A 14,910-nucleotide genomic window follows, 5' to 3' on the forward strand; every position below is an offset into this window, starting at 1 on the left:
ATAGATGTATGCAATAAATTTTGGGCCATATCAGGAAGGAGAGGAAGAAGGAATGGGAAAAAGAGGAAGTAAGGATAGGGAAAAAGTGATAGAACCATCAAATTTAGAGTTTGAAGAGAACTTCTCTTTTTGTTATATCTGAAGAAATAGAGGTTCAGGGAGCTTCTGTTGTCTGAGCTTGCAGATCCCCGCTGGAAACCAGACCCACTTGGGTTCATGCTGTTTCCTTAGAAAGCTTTAAGAGAGCCTCTGCTATATTGCCTAGATAATGTGGTGTAATAGAGCATGGGCTTGGGAATTAGAGATCCCCATGCTGATGATCCAGTTCCTTTACCTGTAAAATGGGAATAGTGGAATCTTCTTTGGAGGATTATTGTGAGAATTAACCACCAATGTATATATAAAGCCCTTGGTCCTCACTCAGCGGTGGGACAGCCAAACAAGCCACCACCTCTAATGCTATTGAAGCTGGATGAGCAGCGAGGCATCTGTGCATGTGTGAAGATGCTGAAATTGGAATAAATCAGTCCCTTCTATTCTTATGACAAGGCGTGTAGGAATCCCAGCTGGTGCTTTAGATCTAGATTCAAATCATATTTCTTGAGTTTCTACAGTGTACTAGTGCTTTCACACATGTTTTCATGTTAAATTCTAGCCACCCAGCGAGGTAAATAGGGTGTGTTTTTCATGTATTTCCAAGCAGTGAAAAGTCTTGTTTGTGATAAAGGCTGAAGGTTTAGGAACTTATTTCTAAAAGCAGACCCACATATGCAAGAGACTTTTAAAGTGAGTCATTCATTTTAAAGCATGATTTAAAAATACCTGGCAGCGTACGGGCTAATGTTACATCATGGCCTAGGTTTGTTGCTCTTGGCTTTCCACTTCCCTGCACACCCTGATTAGCTCTTGGCTGCTTCTGACATTTCTGAAAAGTAATGGGATGTGGAAAGAACAGATGCTATTATACGGCATCTTCTAAGATCCTCGCTTTCTTTCATTGAAGGTTAATTACTGTTATATTGAGTCTGAAATGATCATAGACACAAAGTTGTGATATTCATCAGCTATCTTTGAGTGAACGTGTGTGTTAGGTGCTGGGCTAGATACATGGCTTCGGAGGTGAAGGTGACATGTCCCTGTCTTAAGGAGAAGCAATATATACACCTGTTGCACCATTTGTCATATTGCTTTTAGAGTTAGTTACTTGTGCATCTAACTTGCAAGCACATAACATTTACTATGTGCTAGGCACTGTTTTTAAGTGCTTTATATATAGTAACTCATTTAATCCTCATGAAAATGACCCTATGAGCGTCGCCAGCCATGCCTTTCATTTCCTCCACCTTGCGTGCCTTTTCACCTTCTGCCACCTTAATGGCTTGGTCTTATAATTGCACCAGGTTTTCCCCTCTTCAGCAGTAGCTGCTCATCCACTCAGTTACTTTCACGGCCTGGTGTCCTTGTGGCCACAGCTGTCTCGACCACCTTGCTCCTGTGTCCAGCTCCACGGCCAAGCACGTTGCCACAGCTGTTGCATATTGCTCTGCTGTCGCTGCTGCTGTCCCTTACCACATCCTAATTGTGGATTGTGGTATTGGGAGTTCTTTCACTGTATCTAATTTAGGTGACAAAGAGTTGGCTGTGTCTGACCAAGGACAGCATGCAAATGTGAAGGGCATGAAGGATGGGAGGAAGGAGCAGGAGAAGTGTGAAGAGTGGTGATGGGGGCAGGTGGCACTGTGGGCAGAAGTGTGACAATGCCACTGTCGTCGAGTAAAGCTGCTGATATGGTGACACTGAGGGGGCCCGGCAGGAGGAGGAATGTGATGATGAGGCAGGAGATGGTGATGAAGCTCAGAATGTGGTGGTGCGGAGGCGAGCTGTGGTCCCAGGCAGCAGAGGGTGCCTTTGACTGGCTCCATTTTGGGTTGCCTTTGACAGCGTGCAGTTTGTAATTGAGGACTTTGGGGCCTGCCATTGGTCCTGTTGACTTTATTGGTGAAGGTCGTGACTGATGGTGTTTGATACATACTCAGTCAGCACTCTAAGCACTGAGTCTGTGCTATCAAAGTCCGTAATCAGAATGTGCCCAAATAGAAGCCAGATTCTATAAGGAAATTAATGGTCTTGAAAGAAGGTATGTTGGCTTCTATCATATATTTGCTTTTTAAAATTCCAGACGCCTAAGCTGTACTCCAGACTAATTAAATCACAAGTTTTCCTGGTAGTTCTAATGTGCAGTCAGGGTTGAAATACTGCTCCAAAGGAAGTCAACATTTTTGCTTGACTCTAAGATTGTTAAGTTGCTCAGAAATATGGTTTGGAAAGACGTTAAGTCTATTCTGAAGCTCCTCAAAGATGTCATAATCAAGTTTTCAGATGCTGGCAAGCTTATGAGGTCACAGTGGGCTTCATTTTGAACTCAGTGGAGGTGTTGACATATCAACTTAGGTCAGACCAGATGCTTCACCCTCTTTCTCAGACAGGTGAGAAATGATAGGCTCAGTACATCGGATAGAAGGAAAAGATGCCCTTCTGAAAAGTATTCAGAAGCAGCTGTAATGCAAGGAACATGGATAGGTTTGGATTGTGAATAGGACCATTTCCAGTGACTCTCAGTACTTATGTCCTTTGGAGGCTCCTGAGGCGGAGCTTCAAGGCCTGCGACTGCTGCTGCCCTTCCTGCAGATCATGAATGGAGCACTTTTTTAGTGAGTCCCGAGATCAGTATGGTACGTTACAGGGGCATCTATTGGAGGAAACCGTAACGACTGGCCTGTGGAGGCACAAGGTGCTGGTGAGCATGAAGGAGAAGCAGCAGATGAAATGTTAAGGAAAAAGCACCAAAAAGGATCCACACCGGGCAGGGTACAAGCCTCTGAGCCAGGGTCACTCCTTGAAGATAGTCTGTAGTTTACTGGCCTCACTGTAGCTCTCCATTACTTAGCATTGTGCATTAGAACATTTTTGGTTGAGTAAAGCATTTTTTGTTTGTTTAAAAAATGGGTTGGCAAAATCCAAAACACTGACAACGCCAAATGCTGACGAGGATGTGGAACAACAGGAGTTTTCATTGGTTGATGGTGGGAATGCAAGATGGTACAGCCAGGTTGGAAGACAGTTTGACAGTTTCTTACAAAACTAAATATACTTTTCCCATATGATATATACGTAGCATATGATACATGCTCCTTGGTATTTACCCAAAAGAGTTGAAAACTTACGTCCACACAAAACCTGTAGGTGCGTGTCTGTGGCAGCTTTATTCATAAAGGCCAAAATTTGGAAGTAACCAAGATGTCCTTCAGTAGGTGAATGGATAAGTAATCTGTGGTACATCCAGACAATGGGTTATTATTCAGTTCTGAAAAGAAATGAGCTATCGAGCCACAAAAAGACATGGAAGAACCTTAAATGCATATTGTTAAGTGAAAAAAGCCAATCTGGAAAGGCCGTATACTACACGATTCCAACTGTACAACTTTCTGGAAAAGGGAAAACTATGGAGACAGTAAAAGGATTTGTTACCAGGGGCTGGGGGAGGGAGGCCGTTTCTGGCAGCTTTAGTTTTTGTCTGGTGGTGGGGTGGTCAGTTTGGAGCTGCATCTGGGAGTGGGGAAGAGCATGCTGGGTGCTTCTCTAGGGCTCCTGTTCAGTTGCCATTGAGTAATCATTGAGTTGCATGGGGCAGGCTGGTTTTGGAACAAACTCTCCTGTTGTTGCAGACGGCAGAATGCCTCCAAAGGTAACTTCAGAGCTGCTTCGGCAGCTGAGACAAGCCATGAAGAACCTGGAGTATGTGACAGAACCGATCCAGGCCTACATCATCCCGTCGGGAGACGCCCACCAGGTACTGAGCGCAGCTGGCCCAGTGATGGAACTTACCAGCCTCTCCTCTCATTTCATGTTTTCCTCCAGACCTAATTAATGTGTTTATTGGATTCTAGTTGTCGACCCACACCGAAGCATGTCCTCCATGGCTTGGCTCAGGGACCTGTGTTCAGTGGGGTCCCACTAACTGCCTGTGGATTTGATTCTGGTTTCCTTGTTTCCAGTGAATACAGCTAGCTTTCAGTAAATTGTGGGAGAATTAGTGGACAAATAAAGTGGCCGAAGTCTGGGCCTTCCTGTTGCTGGCACACTTTACCCTATCTCCTCTGTCACACCTTATCTCCAGTGGAATTGTCTGTCCTTCCTCCTTTCTCCCCATCCAGACTGTCCCATCCTCTGGCGTGGCCAGAAGAACAGCCAGGAAGTCGTCTTGATCTCCACTTTAGCAGGTTTTAGGGATGGTTTCTGAATATCACCCTTCCTCCCCCACAACCACCAGCTTTAATGGAAGCAACTCAGTAAGTACTCAGTCAGTGCCCTTTATCTCTGACAACACTAGTGATTTAAATATGCGAGAGTTGGGTTTGGAGAGCTGGAGACCTCATATGGTGCTGACACGCAGGAGGAAGAAAGGATTCTAGGATCTAGTCTTTTAGGTCACTGAGTCAGCAAGTGTTTGCATGCTTTTATGTGGTTCCGGTACAGTAGGGTTACACAGATGAATTCAAGGCTGAATTCCTGTGCTCACTGTGCTTAGATTTAGTAGCGAGATGAGACAATGTACAAAGTGCGGTTCCACCATAGAGTCACGTATGCACGTATTCGGTCTGCTGATTCAGATGTTAATCTCTTCCACATCAATGTCACCGATACACCAGAAATAATGTTTTACCAGCTCGCTTTCTAACCCCTTAGCCCAGTCAAGTTGACACATAAAAGTAACCATCCCAGTCCACTAGCTCACCCTTGCCTGAAATTGGGTCTTTCCTCTGAGAGGGGTTTCACAGGCTATCATGGAGCCCCAGCAAAAGACGCCTGACACTTCCGCTTTCTTCATGAACCTTCATCTCCAGGGAGGCCTCACTGTGTGGAAAGATTTGACTATGGGTCCTACTTAAATTAAAAGTTGAAGATTTCTGGAGAGGGGTGTGTTAGAAGCTTTGTAGTGTTGGTACTTCAGTTTTACCTTAACTGGAGTTAGGATACAATATCTATGTTTACTAGTCGGGGATGTTCTTATAGTCAAGCCAAGTTTATCTTAATATTCTGGGTCCTGGGTGCTGTTCCCGAGCCAACGTTTTCTGCCATCATAAAGCTGGTTTGGGTACAGTACCATTACTGATTTTTAAAAATGCTCTTTGCCAGTAAATGGGGGACTAATACACATCCAAAGCAATTCCTTGTTCAACTTTGGGAATGGCAGTGCTGCCGGCCAAACCACAGGTAATATTCCAGGCTTTCCCTCAGTGCTTTGTCTCCTAATGATCATGGAATGTTGGAGTTCGATAGCTCCTGCCTCGATCAGGAAACTGAGGCTCTAAGCCTAGAAAAATGTGTTTTCCAGCTGTATCCTGAAAACACAAGAAGTTAACCCTGCTCTTTATTAGCTGGCACTCTATCACAGCATTCACTGTTTTGTGTGTGCCTCACAAACTTTCATTCTTGTACTCTTGCTGTCCCTCCTCCCCTCGCCCCCTCCCCCCTGCCATTTTTCTTTTAAACCTTTTCCTGTCATTTCTCTTGCTGAGCTTAGCCATGTGGCCTGCGTGGTGGGAGAAGTTGTGTTGTGTTTGTTTGGTGCATGCTTCCTGACTGCCTGTTCAGTGCTAAGTGTTGGGGCAAATGCAGAGGGCCGGCGGTGAGCATACAGGTAAGTGTATGGCTCTGGAGACTGGGTTCACATACCAGGTTTGCCACTTCACCAGCTTCTTGACTTTAGGCACGTTACTGCAGATTCCTAAGTGTCAGTGAAACTCTCTGGGTCTCAGTTTCCCCATCTGTAAAAAGGGGATAGTGACACATCCACCTCATCGGACTGTTGTCAGGATTAAATGACTTCATAGATGTAAATGCTGCAAGCATGTCTGTCACCTGGTAAGTCTTATTATATTAGCTGCTGCTGCTGCTGTTATTATTATTATTATTAAGATGGATGATGGAAAAGGCCCCCTTAAAGAGATTAAAGGGTAGATAAGCCACGGACAAAAATGCTAAACCAAAATGTTAGGAAAGGACTTGATTAGCACTGTTGAGTAGAAATAGAGGTCCGACAATTAACTTTGCGAACTTGTTGCAATGATGTTGCTAACCCTTTTTAATATCAGTGGGATTATTTGTTACGAATTTGTGACAACTGGACAAACAGTTAACCAAGTTTACCTTTTGGAAGTGCTGAAAAGGCTGCGTGAAAGAGTTAGACGACCTGAACTTTCTGCCAACAAGTCATGGCTCTTGCATCACGACAATGCACCAGCTCACACAGCACTGCCTGTGAGGGAGTTTTTAGCCAGTAAACAAATAACTATATTGGAACACCCTCCCTACTCTCCTGGTCTGGCCCCCAGAAGATAAAGGAAATATTGAAAGGAAGACATTTTGAGGACATTCAGGACATCAAGGGTAGTATGACGACAGTTCTGATGGCCATTCCAGAAAAGAGTTCCAAAATTGCTTTGAAGGGTGGACTAGGTGCTGGTGTTGGTGCATAGCTTCCCAAGGGGAGCACTTCGAAGGTGACTATAGTGATATTCATCAATGAAGTAGGTAGCACTTTTTCTAGGATGAGTTTGCGAACTTAATAGTCAGACCACGTATGTAGCCATATTAAAAAAATTAAAAAGAAACAGTGAAATTAAATTTTAATTTAATTATTAGTTTCAGGTGTACAAAACAACATAATGATTAGACTTTTACTCCCCTCACAAAGTGATAACCCCACCAAGTCTACTACCCCTGACATCGTACAGAGCTATTACGATACCATTGACTGTATTCCCTACGCTGTACTACATCCTGTGACCACACACACACACACACACACACACACACACACACACACATTTTTAATTATAGTTGACATTCATTATTATTTTATATTAGTTTCCGATGTACAGCACAGTGAAATTAATTTTAATAAATATTTTATTTACCCCATGATGTCAAAAATATCATTTCAACACATCAATATAAAAAATTATTAATGAGACAGTTTACATTCCTTTTTCTTATACTAAGTCTTTAAATTCAGTGTGTATTTTACATTTACAGAACATCAATCTGAATGTAAAATGTTCATTGGAAATGTATTATCTGTTTTTAGATTTCATAAAATTTACAGTTGAAAAAGTAGACTTACATACTCAGTTGTTCTAAACATACTTAAAAGTTTTTTAATGGCTGAATCTTGAGCATTAGTTTTTAAATTTCTATTTACATTCATTAAAAGGAAATAAAATTAGACATTGGGTTTCTCAGTCACATTACTGACATTTCATGTGCCCCATGGCCACCTGTGTCTGGTGTCCGCCGTAATGGACAGCACAGATTTAGATGAAGTGTGGACTGAATTCAGAGGTTAGAGGGCATCCGTTGAGCTGGCAGCATCAAGGAAGGCTTCATGGAGGAAGTGTATTTAAATTGGAATGTGAACAGGTAGAATTTAGATGCTTGGAGATGGAGAAGTATGAGCAAATCCATGGAAATAGGAGAACATGAATAATGATAACCTTGAAGAAGAAAGAAAAATAGGGGCCTGGCCAAGGTCATTCCTGAGCCACCCATTTCATGGCCGCCAGAGTCAGGACTTGAGGTTCTGTGAGACAGTAGTAACCCACTGAGGGTCTTTGAACACCACAGTGACGTGATCAACTGGAGGGAGCAGTGTTTAGTATGGACTGGAGAAGGGAGGCACTGGGAACTGAGAAGCCTGTTAGGAGGCCATTGCAGGGTCTCCGATTGGGGTACAGGGGTGCTGGCTTTAGGAATGGAGAAGAGGGGAAAGGTTCAGAGGAGAAGCCATAGAATAGATTGAGTGTGGGCCTTGCAGGCAGATGGGAGAGGACATTGGGAAGTCTGGAACTCGCAAGTGTTTGTGGTGCCATCTATAGAAGGCAATGAGAGGTCCTGAGTGCCTTGCAGAGAGGTGGGGCATAGTCGGGGTGACTGTTACGTGGGACTCTGAGTCCTTGCCAGGACTTTGAGGGCCAGGGGGAAGGATTGGCTCTGTGTGTGACGTGCCACAGCAGCGTCCTCAGTAATAGAGAGGCCGCTGTTCTCTGTGGCTCTGGTTCCTAATTGTTTCATTTCAGGCTAGAGTCAGGATTGATGGAATTTCTCCTATGGGTGGGGAAGGGAGAGTGGTGGAGAATGATGGGAAATCTTGAATTCTGTCCTTTGTGTATTTTCCAAAACACAAATACAGACACCCACACACTGTTCTGTGTTAGAGAGAAAACGCACCCCAAATGCATAATTACGCAAGGACTTGGCACTTCAGGAGCTACAGCTCTAAGGATTTTTTTTTTTTTTTTTTTGGAACTCTGAACAAGGGTTGTGCTATTAATGAGTTTGGGCCCCGGGCACTTTTACAGTGAGGGACTGTCCATTCTCCCTGGTAATCGGGATGCTTTCATGTACCATGTAAGTCAGACATAGGGTTTGGTGGGCATCACTGGCCCCAAACCAGGAGAACCATCGGTTGGGGCCGGAGCTGCACCTTTTAGAAATCTGAATTCTTCCTCCTCATCTGTAAGGTCCCAGATTTCCCTTTTGGGATCGGCTTAGTCAAAGGGTCGTGTTCTGTCAGGGGTGACTCTGCCAACTGAGTGTTTGGCTGTGTTCATGGTTCCTCCTTCTGGAAGACATGAATCAGATTTTCCTAAACTCTTTGGATCCTACTCCCATTCCTCCTGGAGTCAGCTTCCTGTTTTGTTTTGTATTTCTTAAACAGACTCTCTTGGAGTGGGGGTAGTGGTTTTCATCCCAGAGTGATTTTATCCACTCTGTTAATTAGATTCATGCTAGCCATGGTAACATCGTGAAGTTTCAGTGGCCCGGTACTGTGGAGCCATGTTTCTTGTTCACATAGCAGTCCAGAATGGGTGTTCCTGGTTGTGGGTGACTTTCTTCTATTAGGAAGAAAAGTGATTCAGGGATCCAGGCTCTTTCCATCCTATGACGCCACCATTCCAGCTGGCAGAAGGAGAAGAGGTGTGGAGAGGGCACACCCTGACCAAGATATCACTTCCCACCCACGTTTCATTGGTAACAGCTAGTCATGTGACCCCCCACTTAGATGCCAGGGAGCTTGGGAAATTAAGCCCAGGATGGGATGCCACTGTCCAGCGACTGTGCACTAAGGAAAGGGCATGAATTTTTGGATAACTGTTCGTTTTTCCCACATACCTTGACTTGGTTTCATTTAAGAGAGAAGAAAATGCCAAAGACTGGAAGTTACGTTAGTATTTGGGAATAGGCAGCCCTTGTACCATTCATAATCTAGCCTCTGGGATTTCCTGGGGACACATAGCCACTTACTTATTTGGTTTCATTTTTGTTGAAAACCTAGTATGTGTGAGGCACTGGGCCGTGCTCATGGCCTACGAGGGTGAAGCATCAGCCAGGGGAAAGATGTCAGTCTGCACTGGGCCCTAATAACTTCAGTTATGCTTATCTCACCACTCAGCTATCAGCCTTGCTTGCCTGGTTCCATCTGCATGTGGCCTTGTTGACTGCTCCTCTTAAAAACGCAGTTCCGGTCATGTCACCACTCCCCTTGAACTTTGGTCTCTCTCTAGAACTTGCAAGATAAAGTTCATTCCTCTTAGTATGATGTTTGAGGACCTTGACCACTGTCTTCAGCCTACCCTTCCAGGAATCTCTGCTGCGTTCCTTTGAACTTTCAGCCCCAGCAGTCAGCCCCCATAGACCTTCCTTCTGGGCCTTCTTTCATCTTTCCCCCTCCCTGGATGGCTTTCTGCTTCTCTTCACCTATCCATGGTGGCCCAGGTCACACCTCTGAGCTCGGCCGATGTATTAAAGGCAGATCTGAGCATCCTTGAAACTAGCAAAAGCCATGTTGCATATTCAGTATACTTTATGTGGCTGTTTATTAGCGCTGATATCTCATGGATATCTGTCTAACGTTGCTGGCTGGGTTGTCTACTCCGAGAAGATACTTTTCTGTTTCCTATGGGGCACAGCACATTGCCTGTGCATAGTCGTAAGCACCGCAGTTTGTCAGAAGCTTAGCATAAGCTAATTTCTTTATGTTGCACCTCAACCCTCCAAGGTAGGCATTTTTCTCATCCCTGTTTTACAGATGAAGACGTGAAGCCCAAGGTTTCCCCAGCTACTAAGTGAGGGAGCCAGGCTTGCACACAGATGTGAGTCCTGAGTGTAGGCAACGAAGGGAGAGGTAAACGTGGGGCAGGCCATGTGTTTCTTGTTACCTTAGTGTTTAGAATCCAGGTGGGCAGACCCGATGCGCACACTCTGTACAGAGTAAGAGGTTGTTTGGCCTTGTGGCAAGGAATGGGGCTTTTGAGAGTCAGACCTGAGCTCAGATCTCAGCTCTGCCACTCAGAGCAGTGGTTCCTTGAAGATATAAGTAATTTACTTCTCTGAACTTTGGTTTTCATTTGTTAAATGGGGAGGATGATACCTTCCAGAGCTGCTGCTGGGATTAGAATTAGAGGAAATGAATATAGTTATTGGCAACTAGTAGGTATTTAGTAAATCTTAGCTGATATTATTTGTTATCACTCAAGGCAGGGCATGAATAAATGCTAGTGTGGGTGGCCCTGTAAAAATCCAGAGATGTGGGATATTTCTGAAAGCTGGAAGATGGTGCATTTGGGCTGGATTTTGAGAGATGGCTAAGGCTTTTGTTTTTCTTCCTATAGTTTACAGATGTGCTTCATTTGGCTGTGTATTATTTACATTGTTTGAATTAGATGCCAACATTTAAAACTTGGTTGATGTCTCCTGAACTCATATATGTTTTTCTTCTCCTGAAATACTGAAGGCTAGCGGTATGTGGCCTGCATTCCAGCACCACAGGAATCAGAGCTGAGTAGGAGCTGCTCTCTAGATAAGACACCCCCTCGTCCTGCTGTGCTCCTTAGGTTTACCTACCCGTATCCTAAGGCATTTGAGTTCGAAACTTCAGCTATAACCCCTTCTGGTGTTTTTCCTGTTGGATACAATATTGGTTTCCTAGTGCTGCTGTAACAAATTACCACAAACTTAGTGGTTTAAAACAACACAAATTTACATCTTATGGTTCCGGAGATCTGGAGTCTAAAGTGGGTCAGCGTTTTGAAAAGCTCACTCGGAGTGTGGATTGGCAGGGCAGTGGTCCAGGTAGAGACGATGGAGGCTTGGACTGAGTATTGATATGAGAGTTGGAGAGAAATAGATGGTTTTGGAGAAAAAGCCAACAGCTGTATTTCTGTGCCTTTTTCCTTGCTGGCTACGACCTTGGCTTTTTTAGACCTTTTGCTGCTCTCTAGGGAGAATGTTCCTGGGCTTTGCCAGCTTCATGGCTGGGGGAAGAGTAAGAAGCCCAGGCCCAGTGCTTGTCTGGCCTCTGCTGAGCCTGTTGGTGTGGAGGTGACAGCTTTGGTAAGCGATGTCTTTCTGGCATGTTGGTCACTTAGGTCATGTCTAGACGTTCCTACCCCAGGCCTCATCCTGATCCCAAATGTGCCCACCTGCTGCCAGTCTCACCTCCCTTTGGAGACACTTTCCTCCTGCTTTTGCGGATGAGCACCTCTAGGGAAAGGCCTGTGGCTGCCCTGTCCCTCCTCTCAGGCTTGCCCAGACGGGGTGGGGCGTTCCTTGAGGACTGTGTCCCCGAGGGGACGAGTGCAGCTGGGCTAAGAGCAGCAGCACCTTCTCTGCCCACCCTTTGCCTGTCCCCTTGCTCCTGTGTCACAGGTGGAAGAACCCCAAGCCAGGGGCCTCCTGCTCTGTGGAGAGTGCCCTCTCTGTGTCTTCCCCATCGTGTACTGTGACTTTTAGCATAAGAGTTATGTTTGTTAACTTAGTTCTCCCAGCCTCTTAGATGCTTTTTCACCACAATCCAGGAAGAAGAAATCAATAATCTCTCTTCCACTGCATATATGCAGCACTCAGGTTCCTGGTGAATTGTTTTAAACATTAACTCATGTTCCTCACAACAGTCCTAGGAGAGGGGTGGGACCCCTCCCTATATCCATTGTTGCCTTTTTTTGTCTTGCTCTAGTGGTTACTGGGTTAATAAACAAACGAGTATTCTACAGTTCATAATGTTGGCAGCCATTTCTTTCTATGTCCTTAGTGCTATCTATTAAATGTTCCTTCACGTTTTGGGGATAAAACATGTGCCTGCTGTTGGCATTTAGCAATCTGAAATGACCGTTTTAGAAATCGGGAACTGAGGCCAAGAGAGGTGACGAGACTTGTTGCAGAGCACGTTGCTGGTTCCCTGGAGGGCAAGGATGGCTCAGAGCTCTTCCTTCTGCCATTGTGATTCTCTCTGCTGGCCCTTCTAGCATCTCCATGGGGAGTGGTCTTGCAGCTGCTTTAAGGATGTGATTGTGGCTGCCGTGGTGAAAGGAGCAGCTCTCACACATGCAGCAGAAGTGGGACACGTATGCCTTTAGCAGACCAGATCCTGGGCCTGCTATTGACCTGGTAGTGGGCAAGTTACTTACGGAGTCTGTCTTTGAGCCTCTGTTTTCTCATTTGCTACTGGTCTTATCCTGGAGAGTTGTTATGAGGATGAGATAATGTGTCATATGGGGGCAGCATGGCATATATATCGGGCTTCCTGGAGCTGACGACCCAGGTTCAATTCCCACCTCAGCTATTTACTAGCTGTGTGACTTTGGACAAGTTACTTAACTCTCTGTGCCTCACTGGCTATTACCAGAAGTTATATATTGTGGCCTCATACCCTCTGCCCAGGAATGAGAACTTCTTACGTTCTTCAGTCCCTAACTCCCTTCCATTAAGAGGCAAGGATATTCTCATCTGGTAAGGACTGGATTTGGATGTGACATCTTATTTTGCTAGTCTCCTGGGTTGGAGGAAGCATTTCCTCTCTTTCCCTAACAGGAAGGGACAGGGTCCGTGTGGGAGCGATTGGTGACACTACTTTGGAGGGGGACACAAATAGGAAGTTTGGAAACAAGCTAAAACTTAACAAGATTTAAGTTAGCGAATTATTGGCCCTTAAAACAGAAATTCATCCTTTTCAGAAAAATAACAGATGCCTAAATGTCAGTGGTAAGGGAGGGGGAAGTCCACTGGTTTGCTTTTTGAGTAAGATCTCAGTGAGGACAAAAGCAGTTTTGATCTGTGTTTCTCTTGACTTCCTTGTTCTCCAGATGAGGAAATAGATGCTAAAGGGAACAGTTCTTCCAGACTTTAATTAATTAGGGTCTTCTGCAGTGTGTGCTCCATTTTTTCTTTTTTAATGTTCAGCTTGCCTTTTCAGCTAGCTTGTCCTTCCCTTGAAGGCAGGTGCCAAGGATCCTCCAGCCTTTGTAGACCCTGCTGGGCCTAGCACAGAGCGGAGCAGAGGGTCCCAGCCGTGGCTGACGGAGTCCAATTCGTTGTCCCTTTTGTTTTCCAGAGTGAGTACATTGCTCCGTGTGACTGTCGGCGGGCCTTCGTCTCTGGATTTGATGGCTCTGCGGGTGAGTCGCTAACTTCTCTCTGTTCTTTCTGTACTTTTGTTCGCCTCCCAAAAATAACTGGAATGAGCTTTAGCCTGTGATGTAGGACCAAAAAGAAAATGCAAACCAGACATTCCCCATTGAGTCCCTGCAGAAAGGTGTGAGTTCCCAGCATCCTTCAGCTCCCTAAGGTCATCTTTTAGTAATTCTTTTCTCTATGCCTTTGCTTTCAAAGCTTTAATTTAAAAAATGTTTTGGGCTTTCTGTGGAATATAACATAAATACAGAAAATCATATCAATTAAACAGAATACACTTGTGCAACTAGCCCTCCAAGTAAGTGACGGGACACTGATAACTCCCAGCGCTCCCACCTTAGCTTACTGGTCCTGCTTAATTCTCCAAGTGCTTGGCTTTCAGTTTGTGTTTTCACTCTCTGCTTCAATGACAGAGGTTAAATGTTGCGCTACGAGTACATTGGTGCCCTGTCCTAGCTTTTCCAAAGGAGCTGTTGTGCCCTTGAGTTTTGTGTGGGTCATTCCGTTCAGACTCACATCCCTTCAGTTAGCTAGAGTTGGTGAGAGCTCCTCTCTCCATGGAGTTAGCCCACTGCGTCCTTTGATGTAAGTGCTTGTGTTGGTTGCCATGGAGGATTGGTTTTGGCAGAGACCTCTGCGGAAAGCCCTGAGTTCTGCCAGGCCTGTGGGAACCAAGGGCAGGTAGAGGTGGGAAGTATAAACTCCCGTGACTCACTCCCAGGGTCCAGTTGATCTCTCTCTGGAAAGGTGGCCCCCTCCATTGAGGTGTCCAGTGGCGATCACCGCGCAGGCGCCGTTTCTACCTGTCTTGTGGAATATGAGGCCACTTTGGCCCTAGGTCCACAGTCCTCTGTTCTACTGGCCTGGATGTGTGCAGCACAGGCTGGGTCCTTCCTGTGCAGACACCAGTACGCAGACCGCCAGGGATGCCTCAGGACCGTTTCCTCAGCGCCTGGCCCACAGCTGCTTCTCAGAGGCATTGTCTTCTCTTGCCTGGAGGTGCTCCTGGACTCAGAGCCCCACCAGAGTGGTGGTGGGTGGCTGGGCCTCACAGGAGCTGGTGCTTCTCACTGTGCTTGCCCATCTGCTGTCATTTTGTGCAGCTTCTGGGTCATTGTCAGAAACTTTTCTCATGTCTTTGCTCCCTCACTCCAGGCACAGCCATCGTCACAGAAGAGCATGCAGCCATGTGGACCGATGGGCGTTACTTTCTTCAGGCTGCCAAGCAGATGGACAGCAACTGGACGCTCATGAAGATGGGTGTGTAGAGGCATGGTCACTCCCAGCCTTGGTTGGTCAGTTCTGGGAAGGGACCCTAGAGCTCCTCCGGTCTTCTGATGTTAACCCTATTTAGAATCTAAAATGTCTCCGTCTGCTCAG

General features: G+C 45.6%; 1 protein-coding gene across 1 annotated transcript in view; it reads left to right on the plus strand.

Moving 5' to 3' along the window:
* Positions 1–14,910, plus strand: part of XPNPEP1 (X-prolyl aminopeptidase 1) — a 46,513-nt gene that overhangs the window by 7,916 nt on the left and 23,687 nt on the right. Inside the window, exons 3-5 of the mRNA XM_019725094.3 lie at positions 3,726–3,850; positions 13,451–13,514; positions 14,686–14,790. Coding sequence (XP_019580653.2) covers positions 3,726–3,850; positions 13,451–13,514; positions 14,686–14,790 — 294 coding nt within the window. The remainder of the gene's footprint in view (positions 1–3,725; positions 3,851–13,450; positions 13,515–14,685; positions 14,791–14,910) is intronic.

The sequence above is a fragment of the Rhinolophus sinicus genome, chromosome 15 (assembly GCF_057876585.1).
Source record: "Rhinolophus sinicus isolate RSI-liver-muscle chromosome 15, RSI-T2T, whole genome shotgun sequence".
NCBI lineage: Eukaryota > Metazoa > Chordata > Mammalia > Chiroptera > Rhinolophidae > Rhinolophus > Rhinolophus sinicus.